The sequence below is a fragment of the Triturus cristatus genome, chromosome 9, assembly GCF_964204655.1.
Source record: "Triturus cristatus chromosome 9, aTriCri1.1, whole genome shotgun sequence".
Taxonomy (NCBI): Eukaryota; Metazoa; Chordata; class Amphibia; order Caudata; family Salamandridae; genus Triturus; species Triturus cristatus.
The window spans coordinates 214,757,583-214,783,059 of NC_140592.1; the positions used below are offsets into that span (position 1 = coordinate 214,757,583).

The following is a 25,477-nucleotide window of genomic DNA, read 5'->3' on the forward strand; positions in this document are numbered from 1 at the left end:
TGGGGGATTGGTAGGTGGGGGCAGTTTTTTGTGAACACTGAGCTTATCTCTTGGCAACATTTCTCAGCGATCACCGAGAATTTGGTTTCAAAATTTAAATACTACCAACTTTCAAGCTGGGTAAAATCATCGGGAAGGAGATTACAGAGAACGGGGACTTGGTATCAAAGATTTGTTCACGTAATACACTACGGAAAGAAGTCGCTGAATGGTATTGGATGTTAGCTCAATATGGAGAAGATACACAAAAATCATTTGCTGAGATCTGGAGGAGGGACCTGCCAAGCGAAGATCTCGAGAAATTAGGGCAAGTATCCATGTCTCTTTTGTGGTCATATGTGAAACCTGCTCCATTAAGGAAAAATCATCTTTTCACTGTTCATGCGGCATATTGGACCCCACAGAAATTGTCAAAGCTGGGGAGCCGAGAAATAAAGAAATGCCGGAAATGTGGAGAAAACAATGCAAATGAGACCCACATGTTCTGGCTGTGCTCTTCAATCCAGGTGTTTTGGCAGAAAGTGGGTAAGACCATTTCAGATATCTTGGGTAAAGAGATTAAATTGACAGTATCTTCAGTGATTTTTGGAGTGCTTCCAGGTTGGGTAGAAAACCGTAGCTTTCTTAAAATTCATAAAGCCCTTTTTTTTTGTTTTGATTCTGCTTGCACGGAGGGAACTGTGCGTTAAGTGGATTTCTCATTGTTCCCCTATTGAAGATGAATGGATTTGTCCCATACAGAGGCTGTCGCCCCTCGATCGTGCAAATAAGCTGACTAAGAAAACAACATTTTGGGAACTCTGGGATGTTTGGTTTGAGATGTATGTCTCAAACCTAACCCACTAAGTACAACTTTTTTTTTTTTCTTTTTTATCCTATGATTAACAATATGCTACCCAGGTCTGCTTTAGTGGCAGGGCCACTATATATCAGAGCACCTGTCATGTCATGTCAGAAGAGCCGGCGCCATTATCCATCTAGGAGGCACAACTCTTATGCTGGCTCGTGGATAACTGTTTTATATCCTTTTCCTCCCTGGGGACTGGGCTCTGTATTGCCTCTTTCTGGTTAAGCCCTACCTCTTCAAGCCTAGAGCATGATTGAATAAATGAGGACAAAATTAGCAAGCATTGTGAAATTTAGAAATCTTTTAAAAACATTGACCAAAATTCAAGGTAAAATAGGACAAGTGGTAAGGAGCTACAGGAGTGACTGAGAATCCTAAACTCAATTTTGGTAGGAGTGAATTATGGAGGTTAGCACAACGCGCTCAAATCCTTGTCTCAAATGGCATCCCGCTCGCGAAGGTATCCGTATTTGAATATTTAGGTGTTACCCTAAGTGAAAAAATGGATTGGGGACCACAAATTGATAAAACAAGCGTTAAGTTAGCCCAGACCACAGGTGGGTTGGCCAAACTATATAGGAACTCTTTGCCTAAACCCATTGCTCCAATAGTTGAGATCTATATAGTACAAACCAGGGGTGCCGCAATGTATGGGGCTGAACTTTGGGGGTATAGTCCTATAAGAAATATTAGCAAGTCTGAGAATAATTTCATTACACAGTTACTGGGTCTCCCTTCCAGCACCACACTTGTTACTCTGCGTTTGGATTTAGGGGTGAGACCGATCGCAGAGGAAATAGGTCTGAGACCGCTAATCTTTTGGCGTCTTCTTTGGGTGACCCCGGACCTGGCTGTATACAGGTCAGAGTTAAAAGAGGTAATGGGCCTCCCGCGTGCAGGGTAAATAGCATGGTTTGCACACATCAGGGACACACTAAGTAATATTTGGAAAATTAGATTATGGAGTAACCCAGAGGTAGCATGTCCTGCAATCACAAGGAATGAACTGGTCAGGAGCTATAGGGAAAGCAAGTACGCTTATCTACATGAGAGCTCAGCAATTGGTGCTCGAACAGTTACCTTTATGAGAATCAAAGATCATTACATTCTTGAGCCTTTCCTGGACGATGTACAACCTGCATTAGCAAGAAAATTATACGTCCAATTTAGACAATGTGCAGGTACCTCTCCTCTAGGGTGTGCGGCCTGTAGTAACAAGGTGGAGACAGAACTTCATGTATTCTTTTTTTGCCGTGGCTATAAAAAAAGCCAGACATAGATGGCTGATACAACTATGTAGAAATTTGGAGACCAAGCAGTGTGCAGCTGTATTTAGGCTCTTAAAATACAATACCCAAAATGCCAACTGTATTTGCTATTTCGTGCTTCCTACTTTCTATGTGGTGTGTGCGCAAGTCATTTTTTGGCCTTAACTCTTAGACTCAAGCTGACACGTCACCCATATAGGTCATGTTCCATTTCATTGTATCGTAACCATTTATGGCTGAAAGAGATTTGTTTCTAAGGGTATCAAATGACATGATGCTTTACTTCTGGTGGCGGGCAACTGTCTATGTAAGGAATATGCTACTTACCAGTATGCATCTGTTCTTGGCATGTAGAGCTGCAGATCTACACACTTTTGCATAGATCGCCATCTGGTGTTGGGCCGGGATGTTTGCAGTTTGTTTTTCCTCTTGGAAAGTCTTTGGAAGTCACGAGGTCGGTGACTCCTCCCTTGGATGGTATTGCGCATGGGCTTCGGCTCCATCCTCAGATTGTTTTTCGCCAACAGGGAAAGATGGAGCGTAGTAATAACAGTGAAGAAACCCATGTGTGTTGTATCTAAATAAGATAGACTGGAACAGATACAGGTAGCCGGGGAGGCGGGTGGGCGTGTGTAGAGCTGCAGCTCTACATGCCAAGAACAGATGCATACTGGTAAGTAGCATATTCCGTTCGAGGCATATGAGCTGCAGATTACACACTTTTGCATAGACTATATAGCAGTTCCCAACCTTAGCGGCGACCACCAGTATCCGTTGCAGTGGTTTGAAATAGTGTTTTTAGTACAGCCTGGCCCACACTAGCTTGTTGCTTGGTTTGCACATCTACACAGTAAGGTTTAGTGAAAGTGTGAAGTGTTGACCATGTGGCTGCTTTGCAGATATCATCTAATGGGATGTTACCTAGAAAAGCCATAGAAGCCCCTATCTTTCGTGTAGAGTGGGCTGTAGGGGGAACAGATAGCGTTCGTTTTGCTTTGTGATAGCAAATCTGTATGCATTTTACAATCCCCCTAGCTATCCCCGATTTTGAGATGGGGTTGCCTTTGTGTGGTGGAGAGAAAGAGACAAATCGTTGTTTGGTCTTTCTGAAAGGTTGTGTTCTCTGGATATAGTAAAGTAATGCCCGTTTAACATCTAACGTGTGCAGCGCCCTTTCTGCAACAGTTTGAGGTTGTGAGAAAAATACCGGTAATTCTACCGATTGGTTTAGATGAAAGGGGGAAATGACTTTGGGTAGGAATTTTGGGTTGGTACGGAGAACAACCTTGTTCTGGTGCATTTGGAGAAAAGGTTCTTGTATATTAAGTGCTTGTATCTCACTGACCCTTCTAAAGGAAGTGATGGCTACAAGAAAAGCTGTTTTCCATGTGAGAAATTGCAGTTCGCATTTATGCAAAGGTTCGAAGGGCGGTCCCATTAGCCTTGTGAGAACTATATTTAAGTTCCACACAGGTGAGGGTGGTACTCTGGGGGGAATTATTCGTTTCAGGCCTTCCATGAAGGCTTTAATGGCAGGCACTCTGAAAAGTGATAGGTGCTGTCTGTTCTGTAGGTAAGCGGCAATTGCTGCGAGGTGTAGCCGAATGGATGTATATGCTAGGTTACACCTTTGTAGATGGAGCAAGTAGCATATGATGTGCTGGATAGATGCGTCTAGAGGATTGATTGTGTTGTTATGGCAATAAACAACAAATCTTTTCCACTTGGCAGCGTAGCAGGCTCTAGTGGTAGGGCGTCTAGCTTCTCTGATGATGTTTATACAGTCAGGGGGAAGGTTAAGGTATCCGAATTCTAGGATCTAAGGAGCCAGATCGCAAGGTTGAGCTGAGCTGGGTCCGGGTGTCTGATCTCTCCATGGTTCTGGGTTAGGAGGTATGGTGAGAGGTGTAGCTTTTGATGTGGTACTACCGAGAGTTCCAGCAGCGTGTTGTACCACGGTGGTCTGGCCCACGTTGGAGCTACTAGGATCAGTGTGAGGGAATGCTGTTGTAGCTTTCGCACCACTAATGGAATTAGTGGGAGAGGTGGAAAGGCGTACGCATATTTGCCTGACCAGTTCATCCATATCGCATTGCCTTTGGACAATGGGTGTGGGTATATCTGGCGGCGAAGCTTGGTCATTTTTTGTTTTCGTGGGTGGCGAAGATGCCCCCACATCTGAAAGAACGGGTGAAGAACCTGTGGGTGAAGTTCCCACTCGTGGATCTGCTGCGTCTGTCTGCTGAGCAGATCTGCCATGGTGTTTTGTACTCCTGGGACATGTTGGGCTAGGAGAAAGATTTTGTGTGGAATTGCCCATCTCCATATGCTCTGTGCTAGTTGAGAGAGCTGTGGAGAGTGTGTGCCGCCTTGTTTTTCAATGTAGTACATGGCTGTCATGTTGTCTGTGCGAATGAGGACTGCCTTGCCTAAAATCTGACTTTGAAAGAATTTTAGGGCTAGAAAGATTGCCAGTAACTCCAGATGGTTGATATGGAGTAACTTTTGTTGCGGCGTCCATGTGCCCTGCACTGTGAGGTGTAATAGATGAGCTCCCCAGCCGGAGAGCGATGAGTCTGTTGTTAGTATTATTTGTGGAACCGGGTCCAGGAACGGTCGACCTCTGGAAAGATGTGTGGTGTTCCACCACTGCAGAGAGCGATGGGTGCGACTGGTGGTGGTTCACCGTGAAGCCTAGCTGGTGAAGTAGTTGGATTGTAGTGGCGGTGTGGTGTACACATTGGTTGTAGGACGTGGCTTTTATCAGCCAGTCGTCTAAATATGGGAAGATGTGAATGTGCTGTCTTCTGAGGTGTGCCGCCACTACCGCTAGGCACTTGGTGAATACCCTTGGTGCTGTTGTGACCCCGAATGGGAGCACCTTGAACTGGTAGTGTTGCCCGTCCACTACAAATCTGAGGTACTTTCTGTGAGCATGGTGTACCGGAATGTGAAAGTATGCGTCTTTTAAGTCCAGTGTGGTGAGAAAGTCGTTCTGGGAGAGGAGCGGAAATACCTGCTGAAGTGTTACCATGTGAAAATGGTCCGAATGTATGTATGTGTTTAGAGGCCGGAGATCTAGAATAGGTTCCAGAGTCTCGTCTCTTTTTGGCATTAGAAAATATAGGGAGTAGACCCCTAAATTTTGCTGATTGGCGGGAACTTATTCTATTGCCTGTTTTTGTAGGAGGGAGATTACCTCCTGTTTTAATAATGTGGAATGTTCTTGTGACATTGGGCGTTGCATGGGTGGAATGTTTGGGGGGTAGATGTCAATTCTAGGCAGTACCCCGAGCGAATAATTTGGGTCACCCATTTGTCGGAGGTGATGGTCTCCCAGACCTGAAGGAAATTTTGTAGCCTGCCCCCGACCGGAGTGGGATGGTCTGGAGGGAGCGGGGGGAAGTCATTGGGTAGGCGGTGTGGCAGAGTGGGCGGTATTTGTTTTGCCTCTGCCTTTATTGTTATTGCCCCTATAGCCGCCTCTTTGATAATCCCTTGTGAAGGTGGACTGAGCAGGGGATTTGTAGGAAGTGGACGCTCTGAGGAGTAGCCTCTAGCCGTACCCCGAAAGGAAGAGCGGCAAAAGGAGCGCCTAGGATGGTGTGACTGCAGGGCTCCCATAGATTTTGCCGTATCCGTGTCCTTCTTCATTTTCTCGAGGGCCTCATCCACCTTTGGGCCGAATAGGTGTTCTTGGTCAAAGGGATGATTTAGGATGGAGGCCTGTACCTCAGGTTTGAAGCATGATACTCTCAGCCAAGCATGGCGACGGAGGAGTTATAGACTTACCCTCTTGAATTAATTCATTGGCCCTATTTTTGTATCTTTCTGGAAGGTGGTGCATTATGGTTTCTAATTCATCATAATGCGCTCTATCGTATCTGGCCAATAGCGCTTGAGTGTTGGCGATACGCCATATATTGGCTGCCTGTGACGCAGTGCGCTTTCCTGACGCGTCCAGTAGCTTTGACTCTGTCAGGTGGTGGTGCTTCGCCTGACGCCTGGGTGTTTGACCTCTGCCGTGCAGTGGAAACCACTAGGGAATCCAGTGGCGCTGGCCCTTTGATATAGGCAGGATCTGTGGGGGCAGCTTTGTACTTTTTCTCTATGCGTGGGTTAATGACCCTAGCCCTGACTGGGTCCTTAAAAACCTCTGGTGCATGTTTTATCACCAGAAACTGGTCCTAGGAAGCTTGTTTCCGGTCCAGGGAAGACATGGCTTGGCAGTTCGGGCTGCACTGTTCCCATGAGGCACAGGGTCAGACTGATTTGCATATGGCCATGTCTGAACTGGGGTGGCAGAGTGGGCTAAATAACGGTGATGGATTAAACCCAGATCAGTTGACTGGGGGTGAGTGCTTGCAATGTTCAACACTCCGTCCATCATTTCCTTTGGTTTTTGCTGTGTTCGCCATAAGTTGGCAGGGTATGCTCAGACGTGAGTCCCTTGCTCACTTTGCCACTGGATTCAAGCAAGCCTGGCTGTAGACGGCTGAAATGCCAGAAACTGGTCCTAGGAAGCTTGTTTCCGGTCCAGGGAAGACATGGCTTGGCAGTTCGGGCTGCACTGTTCCCATGAGGCACAGGGTCAGACTGATTTGCATATGGCCATGTCTGAACTGGGGTGGCAGAGTGGGCTAAATAACGGTGATGGATTAAACCCAGATCAGTTGACTGGGGGTGAGTGCTTGCAATGTTCAACCCTCCGTCCATCATTTCCTTTGGTTTTTGCTGCATGTTTTATCACCCCCTTGAGCATAGGTAGTATGGAGGTAGACCTATGTGCGGTATCAAAGGTGTCGAGGAGGAAATCCTCCTCTACTGGGTCAGTGTGTAGCTCTACCCCGTGATAATGTGCCGCCCTCTGAAGTAGGTGGTGGAAACCTAATGAGTCTTCCGGTGGAGATAGCCTGGAAGGGTAAAGGTCATCTTGTGGGACGTCTGGAATGTCTGGATTATTGTAGTTGTCCCATGGGTCTGGGGATCCTGTAGGGGTGGGGTCTTGGGGCACATCCCCTGGATCGTAATATGGGTCCCCCTGATCGTCATCGTCTGGAGACGGGGTCGGGGAGCGATGAGGTGGGGGTGGAGAAGGCAGAGGGGGCGGAGGTGGAGAAGGTGGAGGAGGTGAGGAAGGAATTCTGAAAGGGGAGGTAGCAGAGTCCTTCCTCTTTGGAGATGGAGGCGGAGTCGGTTTGTCCCAATGTCTCTTTTTAGAAGAGAGTGCCAAATGTCCAGTTTTTGGATCCTTGGTAAGAGTCTTTTGCAAGGGATCCGGTGTAAACAGTTCCTGTGACAATGTTTGTTCCGTCGGCGCAGAAGGTTTCGGGGCGATGACTTTTTAGGCTTGTCCGTGCCGGGCTTAGCACTGGGCTTGGGAACCTCCGATTTCTTGGTCGGCGCCGAGGTGGGCTTCGGCGTAGGAGTGTCGGTGCCGAGGGCCTTATGGGGTTTGGTCGGTACCGAAAGGCTGGGTTTCGACACCGAGGACTTTGGTGCGGAGCTCGGTGTCGAGGTAGAGGCCGGTCTCTTTTTCGGTGCCGAAGTGTGTTTCTCGGAACCGCTGGAGGGCTGGCTCGAGCCCGAGCCGCCGGAAGGCTTGTTTGGCTTCTTCACCGGGCCCGAAGGTGGGGTGTTTGAAGCAGTGTCTCTGGTCTTGCCTAGGCCCGGAGGCGAAGGCGTGACCGAAGCCTTTTTGGGTGTCGGTGCGGGAGGGGGTATAGTACTCACGACCCTCTGCGCCGGGGTGATGTCCTCCACATCTGAGTCGTCGGCTTCGGAAGCACTGACGAGGTCCTCTTCGGTGTGCTGCTGTCCCGGATCTTCGAATTGGCCCTGAAGATGTCGACTGGAACGGAGGTCGAGGAGTGCGCCATGTTTCGTCTGGCCCTTCGATCTCGAATAGTCTTTTTGGATCTGAAAGACTTGCAGGCCGGACAGTCTCGAGCCTCGTGTTTCGGGGAGAAGCAGAGGTTGCACACCTCATGAAGATCGGTGTAGGGGAATTTGGACCCACATCAAGGGCACTTCTTGAAAGGAGTTCTTTCCATCAGCCGGGACCGGAGATTGGGTAGGCCCGAAGGCCGCCGTAGATGACTGGAATCGAAGATGTCGAAGAGAAGGTGATTGAGGAGATCTGGATCTGAACAATACCGCGATGAGCGAGGATTCCGCTTCGATCGTCGAACTGGAAATGTTCGGAACCGGAGCGCGAAGTATTACATCCGAGCCCGATGGCGGAAAAAACCAATCTGAGGATGGAGCCGAAGCCCATGCGCAATACCATCCAAGGGAGGAGTCACCGACCTCGTGACTTCCAAAGACTTTCCAAGAGGAAAAACAAACTGCAAACATCCGGGCCCAACACCAGATGGCGATCTATGCATAAGTGTGTAATCTGCAGCTCATATGCCTCGAACATAAGTATTTCACCGGGCAATTTGATTGTGTAACTTGGCAATGCCTAATATTTATATTGTATGGTTTTAGCATATTTTAATAGGGCTTATTTTATATGTCCCTCTTGGGAAATTTGTAGAGGCGTGGTTTTTTAGTATTTCCAATCAAGGACCTCGCCGTTGACCTGCATGTGTACTTTTTATACGATTGTTTTAACTTACTGTATGGTTTTATTGCATTTGCACTTTTATGGTCAATTGACCGAAATAAAGTATTCAAATTAATTATGGAGGTGGAGTTTGGTTAATATTAATTCTTAAATAGCTTCAACGTCCGATCCAAATGTTGAATATCTTTCAGGTCAAAACCATGTTTAGTGGTAGTCCAATTGATATTAAGGTGTAGGACAGTATGTAAAAAGAGTAGTAAACCATATGACAAGGGGGAACACAAGGAGAGAGAAAAAGCTCTTTATACAACAAAGGACGGTTGTGCACAACAGAACCACACATACTGGACTTCAACACAGTCTGACACGCATACCCAGAAACATGCGGTTCCGGCAAATTCAGCTGTATATAATCCACAGGCCCTACCTCACGCCTGCTAAGATCAATCGGGTATTTCAATCGTGCAGACGCAGCATGCCCGAGATGTGCTGAACTGGGAGCGGAGCTAATCCACATGTTATGGAGCTGCCCCCGAATAGGTATATATTGGAACGAAGTAGCCAGAATGTTACATACCTGCACAGGCCGCAAATCGCCTTTTGAATGGCCAGTATACTTACTACACAAATTCAAGAGAACATCAGCCAATAAGGTAGCATCTAGATTCCTAGATTTAGGGATGGTGGTTGCCAAAAGATGACTAACTAAAAGGTGGAAAGCGACAGATCCACCACATGCGCAAGCGTGGTGTCACTCACTGTTAGCATGGGCCAAGGCAGAAAGCATCGCCATCAGGCGCGAGGAAACACTGGGACTGCATCAGGTCCCCATAGCAGCACACTGGGATGCCTTTTTAAACGAGTTGTGGCAGAATGAGGGGGGAGGGACCTGAGGGACCTACCGACTGAGAGGCATGTGAACAGGTGGCACAAAACAAACATGTCAATTGAATGTACGCCATGGTTTTCCATGGGCACGGACGCGCCAATCACGAGACTGCAGGCGCGTACGCCACAGACGGGAGACACCGTGAAATACATTAGCAAGGCAACATTATGCACGCATATACGGGGACGGGGGGAAAGGTAATATGGGCGAGGAGAATGTTGATGTTTTTTGTTGTATCATCTGTTCATATGTTAAATGTGTTAGAACCGAAAGAACTCTTGTAAAATTCACAAATAATGTATTTGCACTCAACTGCACCAATCTGTGAGCTTTACACAATGTGCAAGGATGACCACGAGATGTATAATGTACCCGCTTCTTAACTCGAAAAGCTATTAAGATACATTAGATATAATAGCTAAACACTGCACTGTCAATACTGCGCTCTGTACCGTATCGACAGTCCGCTAATGTATACGCATTGTATCATATGCACTTATTGTTGGGAACAGTATTGCATATATATATATATATATATATATATATATATATATATATATATATATATATATATATATATATATATATATATATATATATATATATATATATATATATATATATATATGTAACATAAGAATGTATAAACTCAATAAAACAGATTTAAACAAAAAAAATACTTTAAGAACTTTTGTTTCCTATAAGGCACACTCTAAATGTTTTACACCATGTTCTCTATTTGCTGCATTTAGAAAATCAGTGTGCTTTACTTCATATGACCCATGTTATGATTTGACAAGAAAAAGCTATAATTTCAAAATGTAGATTTGATACTGTCCAAATTATGTTAATTTATAAGTCACTGTGTGACAAGTTAGGTTATAATTGTGTTCTAGGATTCAACCTCATAATAGAACTGACATAATTTTTTTTTTGCATTTGAGTAAATTATTTGTTAAGTTAGCCGTTATTTAATTTTGACCGCAATAGATAGCTTAAATAAACAATTATTTGGTTGTTGATTTGTATGTTCCTGTTTTTAAAATGTCACTTTCTGTCCCTGTCCACTATGGTACTTTCCAAGGGCCTGATTACGAGTTTGGCGGTGTGGGAGTGGGCAGCCACACCAAAGCCCCGATCCCACACTGCCAAACTCACCCGCCGCCCGCCAGATTAGGAGTTTTCTCCTGGTCTGGTGGACGGTGCTTTGGCGGAACCACGGTGGTGCTGTGTTAAGGCGCATATGTTAGCCTTAGCACGGCATCACCGTTGGATGGCCAAAGCAAGTTCATGCATGGCATGGACATGCAGGAACAGGGGTGCATACAGACAGGGGGACACAACATGTGCCCCCTTCGTGCAGCCCCATGCACAGGGGCAACACACGGCCCTGTAGGGCACCATTAGATTCCACACTTTTCATGGCAGCTCCACCACCAGAAAAGTGTGGAGGTCAGGAAACATGTAATATGCTTGGCGGTGTCGCAGCGGCACCGTCAGAATATTGCTTCCCCATACCACCGAGGGATCTCAGATCCCGGCGGTTGCGGTGGTCATGTGGTGGTGAGACTGCTGCATAATGCGGCAGTTGGACGGCCTGTGCGGTGGTTTCACCCACTGCGAGTTTGGCGGTCTGATGGGGTGCCAAACTCGTAATTAGGCCGTAAGTGTTGCGAGAAAATGTGCTTCTGTAAAGTAAAGGTCCTCGCCAGCATGTATACCAAATGTAATTAAAGGTTCATCTCAGTTACAAAATGCTAGTGGCCAATGGCAATCCTCCAAAATCGATGGACTAAATGCAGATAATTTAGCTTTAATTTACTGTACTCCATCTGGCACGTAAAGACAAATAAATACCCTCAATATTAACTGAAACTGTAATGTGTAACTATTAATATGAGCAAAACACAAGCTATGAAGTTCAGAAGAAAGAAAAACAACTATGTTAATAAGCCTGGAAATTAAAACTGGCTCAAGTAAAATGTTATAGCTAATTAGGAGGATTACTTGACGAGATCATGAAATGGAAGTTACATCAGAATATAATTCTGAAATATGCCGGTACAGACACCAATGGACTCTGTTGTTTTAATCATAGATTTGGAGGCGACCACAACCTGCATTCATTGTCTATGTCCAAAATGTCATATATGGTGCAGATCCCATGATCTTGAAAAAAAGGATACTGTTACAAGGAAATGAAAGATACGTAGTCCAGAGATGTATATTAGGATCACAGCTTTATTCTTCAGATAGGATCCAAGTTATGTCTCATGCTATGCCTCATACCATGCCCCACCAGGAGCAGCCTCCTTGCCGCTCAGCCCTTCCACACCAACTGATCTCTTCTTCCACTCAAACACTCTGAACATTCTGATGACATCACATAGACTGAGTAGCACGGCAAAGGGCAACAACCGAGAGTATGCATTAATCACTTACTAGATTATAACAGATACATACAAAGAATTCCAAAGTAATGTGCTTACAAACTTCTTGCTTTGCCATCAGTAGTGGGGATGGAAGCCTGAAGGCTGGAGCTAGGTTGAAGACCTTAAAAGTTGACTCAGAGGTGCAGAGAATCGAACTTATTTAATTAATAGTGATGCACTGTCTGCAGCAACTCAGTGTCTGAGGGATTTATTTAATTCTGAAAACTTGTCAATTAAGTACAAAAGTAACATTTCATACCTGTTTTCTACCCAACTAACAGTACTACTCAAAAAAGGGAAATAAACGAGAAATCATCTTAACAGCCATTCTCAACTGACAAAGCAAATTTTGCCTAAAAAGATATTGTGCCACCTTCCTAAATAAGTGATGCATCATGGTATTTAAACCTATTTACTAACAGTTGCTTGCCCAGCAGAAAGGCAAATACCTCTGTTAATTAGGCTTAGCAATTGATAAGGCAACTTTGATTACATTTACCTTGTGGAAAACAAATTAGATTTTGGTGTGGTTCTAAGAAAAAAACTAAATTATGAACTTCACAATGTTACTTTGTTCAGCTTATCTGAAGGAGTAAAAACAGTAACATTGGTAAGTGGGCAGTGACAATCAACTGCATAAAACCTAACAGTATATTCACGGATCCAAGAATAAGAATAAGGCACTGCTGTACTCTGACCTTGAGCCTATGGTGGAAGTTGTGGGCAAGAAATGTCACTAGGGGCACGATTGGGGAGAATCATTTTCTGGATCCTCAGATAAAAAAAACAATTTTGAGGGGTGAAAATCAGAAGCACATTTTTAACATAGGCTTTTCACTTTTTTTGACAGCGAAAGGGCAGTGTCCCATATCCTGGTGGCAGCAAGTGGGCCCATAGAGGTCATCCACAACAATAATCGTTGTCCTGGAGGTATTAAGGTGCGTTCAATGGACGCCCGTCTAGCTACTGATGATTTGTTGAACCTGCTTTTCAATGGCATAATCTTCAACCCCCCTCTTCCACCATCTTTGTTTTAAAGTGACAGCAGCTGTTTTTTTTAAATATTTAATAGTTCAACTCTTGTGGTTCGAATAATAACTTTAAAAAAAAAAAAAAATCTCTTTTGCATTGTCTTTTCTTTCCATGTACTTATTTTTTAGCTGTTCTCATACTGTTTAGTATTTATTTTTATACAGAATACTATTTCAGAAAACTGTATGTTGAATAATTTTGTTTAAATTAGCAAAAATATTCAGTGACTATGATGGAACTACAACCAAGACTATCACAGAAGCCAATGGAATACATGTCTTAAATCCAGGTGGGTCGCCCAAAGGACAAGCCCCTGCGGTTGAATTCTCAAAGAAAAAAACAATGCAGTTTTGAAAACTCGAGTTCCATCTATTGCTTATTTAAACTTGTAAATTCATTACATGCACCCCACTCTGCAGCAACCTAGCACTAACTATAATGAAGTTATCACAGAATGAAATACTCTTGGCCCTTTCACGAAATCTGGAGCAACACAAACAAAAAAAGGGTGACTTACGGTGTCTGTAAAAGTTGAGAGACTGTTGGCATACCGGTTTTACTGGCTTCACTGGACAGTATGGATTCCAGCACAGACACTAAGTAAAACAGAAAATCGACACAACACTCTAAATACACTTGAAAATTAAAAAGCAGGTACACGCTAAACTTGAGCATTTTAGAGAGGAAATGCATCTCTGCCTTATGAGGTGGAGCACCACAACCAGTCTCCACTAAGACGTACATCAACATAGCTTTTGTCTACATACACTGGATATAATGAATATGTTTTGAACAACAGAAGCTGAAGCTGCGGTGGCTGGAGATAGAGAATGAGCTTAACAAATAGGGAGATTTAGGAGCCACAGTGATTTTGTTCTATCTTTCGCCTACTGGCAGCTGCTGGCTGATGTATCATCTGGTTAGTATATCATCATCACTGCACTGGATAGGAGGGGTAGGGGATGAGAAACTAGACTGAATTTAAGAGTCTTCACCGTTTAAATTATATTTCAGACTACTGCCCTATATAAAAAGGCCCACTGGATAAATAGCCTGGCACTATGAGAGACCGAAGAAGGAAGTCATACCATTTGTAATACTACGAAGACTGAGGTTAAAGGCCCCTGCCCTGCTCTGGGCCGGACTGGGAACCCAAACCAGCCCTGACAATTTTGTCGGACCAGCCCTCCCGGAAGGTTGGGGGGGGTGCACTGCTGCTTTTGTTACTGGGGGCTGATAATGCAGCACCGCTGCAAAAACTGGCCCCAGTAACAAAACCCAGCCCCCACAGCTGTAAAACCGGGCCCCACCCTACCAACCTTCCGGGGAAATACCCTCTGCCTGTTACGGCCAGTCCGGCCCTGGTCCTGCTAAACACATAACAGCAATTCATAAAGTTCCAGCCACTACATTCAGGCTCATATTTGCCAACCTAGCCACCTTTCAACAATACAGGATGGCTGTCAACCTAGCTACCTTTCAACAATGCAGAATACGTATAGTGAGCCGCCAGCACTGTCCCAGTGCACAAGGCCAGCTTTGCCCACAGGCTAACCTCTACTCAAATCTCTGGGATATAAAGAGCTGGACTGGTTATGAACAGGTGAATAAGGACCATACATTAACAATCTGCCCCAAACATTCTTTAAAGGCGTCTCTAGCCTACAAGTGTGCAGGAAATGCTATTGCTTGAGAATAGAGAAATAGTTCCAATGATAAGCTTCACAGAGGCCTCCTACTGGTCCATTCCCCTTAGGTGCAAGAATATTCACAGTTGATCAATGACCGGTGTCTAATATTCTTAGGTGTACGTTCAGTATTAAAGTGGACAGTTCCATATTCAATTTTGAAATAGAAAATGCTTGATGCTAAAATGTCTCTGGTCCTTCTATTTATTAGGCAGAACAAAGTTACAAAAATAATGCCAGCTTCTGAAATGTACTTGTAAAACTAGATTATCCCCCTCGTCCTTAGCAATCACTGCTGTACAGACTATAAAACATTCTCCCTGGTTTACAACATGCAGGCTACAGGCAGAAAAGGATGCCCATGAAGGGCACTTCATTGGCATCCATGAAGTGCACATCTTGCTCAGAACAAATAGAATGCACATCTTGCTCAGAACAGATAGAATTTGAATGCATGAAACAATGCAAGGTGAATGGTTTACAGCAGCACTAACAAAGCTATAAAGACAACACTCTAAAAGAAACTGTTGGAAAATGGCTCACCCGGTGACCAGCAAAAGAGGCAAAAAAAAGTAATTTATAATTTAAAAAAAGGTAATTCTCATTGAAAAGTCATAGAAGTTTATTAACTAAACCGTAGAGCTCAATATTTCCTAATTCTTAACAGTATACAAACTAGAGAATGGATACAGAAACTTCACAAGATTATTCTGACAAATCTCAGACAAAATTGACAGCATTCGGTAAATTCAAGCAACCCCGGTTTTAAAGAATCAGGTGCATGTAGGATAAATACATATTTTAAAAATCCATCCTAGTTTTGCAAGATATTGTCATAAAGACACCGATCGTCCGGACTACCTCTTAATTTAAACACGCCAAAACCGATGCACGCAACTCCTACTGAATGACCAAGGAACCACAAACAATGCCTCACTGTTTAAAGGCTTCACTGCTGCCATATTTCAAATTTGTCAAAGAGCCTAGAGAAGAGCCTGCATCACCAAATGAGGGTTTCAGAAATAGTAGAAGTAATCCTAAATAATCCGGAGATGGTTAGGATTGTTCCTTTTGGCAGGAACAATTGGACCGTTCCAAATCCATCATCATAAAAGGGATGTTCAAGGGTTTGCCCCTCACACCTTTAGCCAACACACAAGTGCACAGTGTGGGCTTTCACACAAAAGCCTTCTAAAGTCAAAAAGAATATCTCATTCAAGTACAACAATGGATGAGATCATAGCTGAGCATTCGGCGACCATATGACAAAGAATATTCTAAGTGGCTCAAAACAAACCAACTCTTCATCTTACCTAGCTTCAATCACACTTAAGACAGCCAGTAACCTTGAAGTCATCTTGGGCACCACGCTTTTTTGAAGCTAAGGAGAAATGAGTAACTTGACAAAAAAATATTCTACTCAGATAAGTAGAATACATACCCATGCTACTGCCACTTTCCCAAAGAGCAATTGCCACAGTCAACCTAGAACCGTGTAATTAGATACATGCCTTGATTCACGTAAATTATCACCAAACTACAATCATTTCACCACCTGGTGACCAGAAACATACTTGGGGAAAGCAAAAGTGACCAAATAACTCATTTCCTTGAGTAGACAGAACTACTCTATCTCAAATTCAACATTACCCACAGCCAACTTAATGAGCTTTATGCGTGTTCTCTAGTGGAAAGTGTGCACATCCATCATCTGACACCTTGGAAACAGAGGGAGTTCTTGTACCTTTCAAGCAGCAAGACTCTGGAACATTTTGTATCCAGATATTCATAATTCCTAAAACTTCCTTCAGTGTTAGAAGAATTTGACTACAATCTTGTTCAATAAATATTGTGCCTGCTTTGCCATTTTACTGTACTGCTGCCTGAATTCATTCGGTCTGTTTTATTCCTCCAGTCTTGCTTTCTTCCCCATTCCACTTCTGGAATAGCTGGCTGTCTTATAAGTAGTCCGAGGACGTTTCTACAGTATGCAGCACTATACAAGTGGAAAAAAATACATAAATGCTGCCAAGCCTCACCTGGCACCTGAAATGGTCATGGCAACCTCTATTCCAAATGAAATTGTCTGCTCTCCTAACCTGTAGTCCTAAGGAAACGTTCTTGGTTACGTACAATTCACATGTGCCTATACTCAATAAATTGTTTGTACATTTGTACTCCAGTGTAAATAAATGGATCAAGCTTCACTCTTACATTTTTATGTCCTACTAGATTATGGCATACCAAGCCCCCAAAGTCACTGAGGCCAGCAACGCTAAAGACAATGAATAAGCAGATAAACCTGCCTTAACTGATGCTATCTAACCAAGACTTGTTTCAACCTTGAAGCATTACCTGGTGACTCGGCCACAAAGTACAACATTACCATTTGCTGCAGCATATCTGTCCTGGACAAGCAAACCAAAAAGCAACCTCTCATGGAAGACTCAAGGATTATTACCTATAAGAAACACCCACCAGGACAGACAATGGTTTCAGTGGGCATTTCTTCAAAATTGTTGCAAGATGAAACAATACCGCCAATCATGCGACTAGTATGCCACCCTACCACTCAGGATTTATCAATCAGCTGGGCTTTGGCTATCTGGCGTTTAACACGCTTCTGCATTACATTTTCAAACCTAAATGTGTATAACACTGCAGCTCGCCACGCAGTTGTTAATGTGTATTACTCCACATGTGACACAACCTCTATATGATCGAAAACAGTGACTGACCCCTGGACAAGAGAAGTTTGTGGGGCTACGTGGGGTGTACGTGTCCTTGCTTGTAGAACACTCAAATAAAAATGTACATCTTAACAGTCATACTCTTCAACTAGGCTTAGTTTTGGCCTCACCATCAACTGATAAATGTCATAGTCGGGTGCCCCAGACATAAAGTTACGAAAGAAACTGTTACCCTTTATAAGGCTTTTTTTCGAGGAGCACCATGCTCAATCCTCAGATTCTCAGTAAGGTTGAATCTAGAACAAGGACCTTGGAATGGTACTCAGGCTGTGATGTAATACGGAGGGTTAGAATGTGAGGATGTGTGCATGTAGGATGGTCAGTTGGTCACTGCCTTGTCCATGGGCTGGTTGCTGCTTCGTATCTTAATAAAGCACCTTTCTTATCATAAAATTTGTGTGCCTTTCCTTAAGGATGAAGTCCTTTTCAGTACTGAAAACGATGGCTGTATACACTGCTGTCCCAACACTGAACTTCGTACGTCATTGTGGAAAGCCTCTCTTATCTTTTCATGGCATAAAGTTACAAATAAGTTTAAAGACTGAATCTGAAAAACTAGATATGCAACGATCACCAGCCCTAAGCAAATACAGTCAAGAATGAAGCATAAAACATGGGCAACTGGGATATAGACTTAAATGACACATATTTCTACAATTTGATCTGCATATAACTCACTGACTGATCCACAAATTTGATGACCCAATGTTTAGGAAACACGTTAGCTTACGTATGGATCTCTGCTTCACTCCCGTTACTAGATGCGCTCATTGTAAGAATCTGGCAGACTATGACAAAGACGCATAGTTGGGCATGTTGTTGTAGGGTTATATCACTTGTATGCATTTGAGGGCTCTCATTCAGTTATGGTGCAATTCATTGGTATCCGATGTATCCCCAGCAAATGACAGGTTTCAAAGAGGATGTTCATTAAGCACAACCAGAGGTCTATCAGCAAAATAACAGTGGAGCAAAATAGCAGGGTAGCAGGTTCAATTGCTGAACTTTACTTGGCAATAGAGCACAATACAGGAGACCAGAGCTAGCTTTGGATACTTGCCAACCAATTTCAACTTGGCAATAAAAGAGCTACCTTCTTTAGAATAAATATCAAGTATAAGTGAAACACCAGCCAAACTGCGCAGATAATGAGGCAATACCATAACATAATGACAGTGATCTTATCAGCCAATGATGTGGAAAGATTCAGCCACCCAGGTACATCTGGTTGTAGTGTGTCCAACAAGTCATAACATTGTATTTCAAGGTGTCAGCCTCACTATGAATAGTGTTAACGGCATAATATCTGATTGTTTTAGGGCCCAATAGAGAGGGATGTGTGATACAGAACTCAATGACATTTGCCTAGAGGGAATACATATTTTCAATTTACCCCGGATAATACAAAGGCAGAGAACTCCGTTATCTGTGCACAGTATGAAGTGTAGCCTGAGATTGGCCTCCACTTGCTGCAAAAATAAAATAATATTAGCAGCATATATGGATAGTAAGGATTCAATTTTATTAATCTTAACCCTACAATAATCTATCTCAGTAAGGATTATTTTTCTAAGCAGCACCATCAACAGTGAAAATAACTATTGCAAAACAAGACAGACATGGAGGGTTCCCTCTGAAGCTTAATTCGCTCATATATTGTCTACTTTGGAAATAAGAGTGCATAGATTCTACATCTAAGATGCAGTGATTGCTGAGGAGGTAGACCAGGGAAACTTCTCTGCATTGTGTGTTGCTAAAACAGGCTTAAATTCAGCCTTTGTGCCTATAAGTATTATAGTAATTTGAGACTCCCTGCACTAGGCAGTGTCGCTAGGATGAACCAGGTCTAAAGACATTTAGGGCATAGTTTGAAGTTTGGCTGCAGGTTCTGTGTCACAAATGTGATGGATATCCTGTCTGCTTTATTACAAGTGCATTATATCCGAATTCATTTGTACTCAAAAGGACGGGGTGTCTGTCCATCACGTTTATGAAAGAGTACCCATCTGCCACACTCTAAATCAGGTACTTAGACATAGTGTGGCATTATTGACAGCATCTCAGATAGGTGGAAGATATGACCAGCAACATCTGAAGTACTTATTCCACTTTGACAAAACTGTGATTTGTGCCTCTCTCGCCAAGGGAAAAAGACAACTTAACATATCAGTTCCTCTTAAACATAAAAAGGCATCCTCAGACTGGACCACTCCCAGATCATTGGACAGGAGCCTTAAAATAGTTAATAATTCCACACACTGCAACAATATTCCTGAATAGTTACTTGAGGGTCAAAAACTGTGAAAATGTTCACAAAGTCAACCACTATTGTGGGATATCTCAATTTCACCTGAGCATATGATGACTAAATACAGAGTACTGATTACCAGTTGAAAACATCTGATTAATTTGCCCATTAGCCTCTGTTACCGGAAACATTGCCTTATCAAGACACTAAGGAAACATCCTTTGCCTATTCTAAGGACTCACACTCTCACCTGACGAGGTCCGTCAGCCATTGCATCGTACATGGGTAAAGCAGTTTGTACTTTGAACCTAATGTCCCGATTGTCTTTATCATCAAATTTGTCAAGCATGTCTTGGTCCCCACTGATATTAAGTCAATTCAAGTTCAAAGGACTCCTGCTCAGACCTTATCAATTTCCTTTATACAGTGAAAGAATATATTTCTCCAAGCACATGGATACCACGCAGAAGTAAACCTTAACGGTCTCCCACAAACTGACAAGACCAAAGGGTGGGCAACATGTTTCTCATGAATGTGAGAAAGAAATTCTTAGCCAAGCACATCAAGGCTTCTGAAGGTGTCTTTGTGCAGAGTTATTCTGCTAGGGCCAGGAGATGGGAGTTTTTTATTTTCAAGAGAGAAGACATTTGATAAACCTTCACCAGCTGAACGATTTGGAAAGTAATGTAATCCCGGGAAACAGTGGTAGATAAACAAATCTGAAACAGGTGTGGCCTTGTAAAGAATCTCAAGAAGTCTATCACCTATAGAGGAATTTTATTCAATGTTAAAATCTAAGACTTGTAGGTGTACAACACCTTTGAAAAAAGATTGCAAGACTTCAATTGTCAAACTGTAACAGGGCTTTGCTATCACTTGTAAATATTTAGTTTTCCTTATTCGGTTCTATTCTGCACAGAAATAACGGTTTTCTGTGTTATTACCATGGAAAGATGTGTCCGCAACAGAAGCACAACACCATGGCAAATAACAGCAAAAACATGACAAAAGACTTTATATCTGAAAGCTTTTCAGCACTAGCTGAGCTAAGGAAAAGGTGGGTAGACATGGCATTCAAATATCTGGTGAAATACTGTTTTGCATGCTTACAGACTATGAATCACTTTCCTGTTCAGATGGACAAGAACACTGATTTAAGTGTGAGTGAGGAGCAAAATCAACCTGGGATGCAGAGTGTATGTGAATCCTCCAAACTGTTACTGTTAAGCACAGGTTATAAGATGGAAGGTGGTAGCAACGTCTCCATGCCTAAAAACCTAATTGAAGGCATTGCAGAAGATAGTCCTTCTACCATTAACGAAGTACTATCTTCTGCAATGCAATAGATAACTTGTCAGTTAGGTCTACAGTACTGTAGAAGCAGTTGAAGGACTATTGCGTGCCACTGCAAGATAGACCCATTATGGTTAGCGCAAGCTGGAGTCCAGGGCTGGTGCTGTTAAGTGTTGACTGAGTGAGAAGGTTACACTGCAGCTGGAGCGAGGTACCTATTCCTGACAAAGGACTACATCATCTGGAAGAGCATTTATATGCCGTAATGTCTCAGAATCAACTATGATGGATTGGAGATCTGTTTTGTGACCGTTCATTTTGGACTTTCGGTGTTGATAACATCAATCCATGGCGAGGATAGTACCATCCTTGAGTTAAAAAAATATATATGTTATTCCATGACATACATACATGCTTATTGTTAATGCACAATCGTGTTTTTAACAAACTCCATCCACATATCAAGGATTTCTTCTCAATGTTCGTACAAGGAAATGACAACTACAGTGATTTTGATGGGCAAACTAATGAACAAAGATGTCTACATCTGAAAAAGGGACCACCATGAAATGCATTGTCAAGCGAGAAATGTCCCTCCAAACACCCCCACCCGTTGTCATGAGGCAGATTCGTCACAATGCCAGGGATAGTGGAAATGATATCACATATCCTTTGACTACATTTCCATCACAGGTTGAACATTTTATCCCACTCTTAGCCCTTTAATAACCTACTACTTGCTGCAGAGAGACTATTGGCAAACCGAGTGATGGGAAAAAGTATGTACTTGTAAGAGCCCACCAATAAGAATTTAATAAAATGATGTTTCAGAAAAACAAGTGGCACAACAGTTATATTTAAAGACGTGTTGGCTGTACAATGGTCATCTGAATTTTCAAGCAGGTTACATCCAACCTCCTGCATTAAAGTCTGCCAATGCAAATGACAAATAACCCATTTGATCAAAGCCATTCAAAAGACAAGTTTATGTTCTATGATGAATCAGGGGAGCTCAATCACACAGATGTGGAAAGTTATTGGCTCCTTTGTACATCTTTTGTGAACCGGATATGACTGCGGAAGACCTTTTGTACTGACCAGTGAGGGCACATCTTACAGGATCTGTTGCACACCATAATACAAATGTGCCCAATATGGACAGATCTTGAGTGAAAGGCAGGATCAGTCAATATTTATAGATGCTTGTGTAACTCAAAACTGCGGAGAACCTGCAGGGTGGATGATTTGCAGAAGTCCTAAATTTAATTATTATGTTAGGAAATTGAAGTTCCAGGGGACGGTCAGGAATGTAGAGAGCTTTGTGGGTATTCACAGTTACTACTTAGGAGGTTTCCCACACTAGATGCATAGGTACCTTTTATTAACTAGGAAAAAGGGTGTACACCTTTGTGAAATCCAAAAAGACTATGACTAAGTCTATGATACATGAATCTACTTGTTTTCGTAGGGTCCAGGTTTAAAAGAAAAAAGCTGTGTCTGCGAGTAGCAGTCTGCTGATAAAAGGGATGGTGTTGCACACACGCTTCAGTTGAACTGTTTGCTTGGTATCATGTTTCCAGCTTACCCTGTAGAACTTGATCACTCTTTACAGTGTGGGTTTAAAAGTGCAATCCAGAAAAGGCAGTTCATAAGAAGAACCAGCCTTGACGCAGTGCTGCTGTATAAGAGGTAAGTAGATAGAGGCAGGCGGAATACTGACCCACAGAGACCGATGGTGCTGGAGGGAAGCTGTCCACAGGAACGGAATCTGGAGGGCGGCCATAGGTCATTTCATACAGTAAGTGCCCAAAGCAATACACATCAACACTTTCTAAAGTCTGGAGAAACAGAAAAGGAGGGGGGGAGGGGTTGTTTATCAGTTCTAAAAAACATCTCATACACATTATGCAAACTATTCATGTGCAAGTATAACTTTTATAAATGAATACTGACCAAGCAGTTAGTTCATCAGAAAATGGTGTATTCTGAAGGCACCAGGCATGACATCTTTACCAAATATACTCTCTATGACAAACAAACTGCAACGCCACATTCATGAACAATGCCTTGAACTACGATAATACTTTATTCATTGATTCATAACTATTTTTGATTTCCTATTGTTTGTTATATATTTCTATTATGTCTGTATTTTTAATCTACATAAGCCAGGGTATACCACCTAATCAAATTTACATGATCTCCGAGTTACCTCACAATATTATCAAAACTTGACACTTCATAAGAAGGGCCTCACTGTATTTTAAATGCCCATTTTCTAGCAATGCCTTTAGGTGCATCAACGTTTCATTCACACAGTTTCTTCTTTCTGGCTGATATGAACTTCAACTCACTACTAGCCTGTGGGTATTTGTCCGGAACTACGTTCCGGTTATAGACCAGACTTTTTTAACACTTAAACAGATAGTAGATCACAAAGGAGGCGAATTAGATCTCCTGCGTGGCAGGAGGCGCTTATTTATTTGCATTGGCATACATTACAAGCTCCAAGGTGCGATTTTATAAAAAAAGGAATTTCTTTTTAAAGGCTAAGGAATGCAACTAGAGATGTTTGAACTCAGTCAGACAGCGACTTCAAATTATTTGTCGTACATAATAAAGAAGAATTTAAGTTGTGAATGTATAAACACAAGGAAAAAGCAGAACAAAGACAATTACCAAATATTGAACTATTGATTTAGCAGTTTTGTGTGATCAATGGGCTTTTTCAGACCGAAGATGAGTTGCTGGTCAGTGTGGAGTACATAGTCAAACGTAGGAGCAGATGAGAGGACAGCTTTGGTTAACTTGCGTACGTGCTAGATTCCTTCATTTTGTATTATTATTAACATCGGAAAGGATACTACAGTATCAAACGAGTATTCCAATAAAATACAACAGTTGGCATTGCATCCAAGGTGAATAAATCATGTAGTTTGATCAGCAACTCACTATATATTCATTTTTTTATTTATCTGTACTAAGAGATACTATTTAAATTCTATAAGGAAGCATTTTTGAATTTCATACTATATCTTCACCAGCAGATTACATCATCGTCTCATTTTAAGATCTAAATCTTTAAAAGATCATATCTGAAAACTGGCCTAGGAATTCATACCCCATGTACTCCTCCAAACGTTCAAATGCAGTTCATTCATACTGAAATTATGAAAGCTAAGCTAATTCGCAGGCACAGAATTAAAAACTAGTATCATCACTTGTACATGACTGGCCTAGAGCTTCGAAGGCAGCAATAAACAATGTTAAAATGTCCTAATCAACTTACATTGATTTTCCTGAATTGGGAAAAGTAGGGTCGATAAAAGGATGGCAATCCAAGCAAAGAATTCTCCAGGTCCAATAACCTGCAGGTATCCCCTTCCAACATCACATTAGAAGCGTGAAGATGTCCATAAGGAAAACCCTTTTCATGCAAGAATTTCAGAACCTGAGCATCAAAAAGAACGGACTAGTTAAATGAGACACCTGAAGGTGTACAGTTTTAGACAACTGATGCTGAAACGTACCATGCAACAACCACCCCGCTCATCAACATCAAAACGGCAGTCTGATCATGCTTAGGGTAGGATATCTGGCCCTCATTTGTTCTGCCCAGGATGGTCATGCAAGGTGTGAAACCCAAGCAGGAGATAAATGTCCAAGATGCAGGGAAAAAACTTTCTGGATGCCAGTGACATTTTTTTTTTTCTTTTTAGAAACACCGCTTCTTTTGAGTTTTGTTGTTCAAACACTAAAAAGCCTGCTGAGCAGACCGCGTCAATATGGTAGTGCATCCATCACACCAGCAGAGGTACTTTTAGTGAAACCTTTCAGGCAGATGGGATCTCTCAACAAGACAGCATTGCTCCGCTGGTGGGTGGGGTGAGTGGGATTTGGTGGCGAGGTTCTCTGACAGTCTGGTGAGCCACCCACCAAGTGATACAAAAATTCCCTTGTTCTTCATGAATTATCAATGAATCCATATTTGAATCATATTGGATGCTTTGAGAAGCATTCATTTAAACACAGTTAAAAATACAGTTATACTCCAGAATAGAAGAAAACAAAGAAGACAAAAAAACTGAAATTCACCAGTTATGGTTAGCTAAGCACACAATAACTCACACAACAGCCATGAAATCACAACTTGCACATCAAATGCAATGCTTATGACCACATAAAATGTATAGCTATAAATAAAACCACATCTTCAAACGACACATACTCAAACAATTAAAATTAAACCAGATTGGTCGCACACTGCTACACCTACCAGTCGTGTTCCCCCAATGAAAATGGTCCCTGAAGGTCAGCGTCGGCGGATACACCTATGCTCGAGTGTGAATGCAAGTATGCGTGGCGTGTGCCATCCCTGGACACGTGTTTCGAGGTAGTTGCCTCTCGTCAGCAGGGAGTAGGAAAATGTGTGGGGTTGCTGTGTAAGCTGCTAAAATCG

The 25,477-nt window shown here is 42.7% G+C and overlaps 1 protein-coding gene across 4 annotated transcripts in view; it reads right to left on the minus strand.

The window, feature by feature from the left end:
* PXK (PX domain containing serine/threonine kinase like) overlaps window positions 1–25,477 on the minus strand; it is a 283,519-nt gene that overhangs the window by 64,063 nt on the left and 193,979 nt on the right. For all 4 annotated transcript variants that reach the window (XM_085624745.1, XM_085624748.1, XM_085624746.1 and 1 more), the window contains exons 10-12: window positions 24,308–24,469; window positions 22,739–22,856; window positions 13,557–13,635 (exon numbers count right to left, since the gene is read on the minus strand). In XM_085624745.1, coding sequence (XP_085480871.1) covers window positions 13,557–13,635; window positions 22,739–22,856; window positions 24,308–24,469 — 359 coding nt within the window. The remainder of the gene's footprint in view (window positions 1–13,556; window positions 13,636–22,738; window positions 22,857–24,307; window positions 24,470–25,477) is intronic.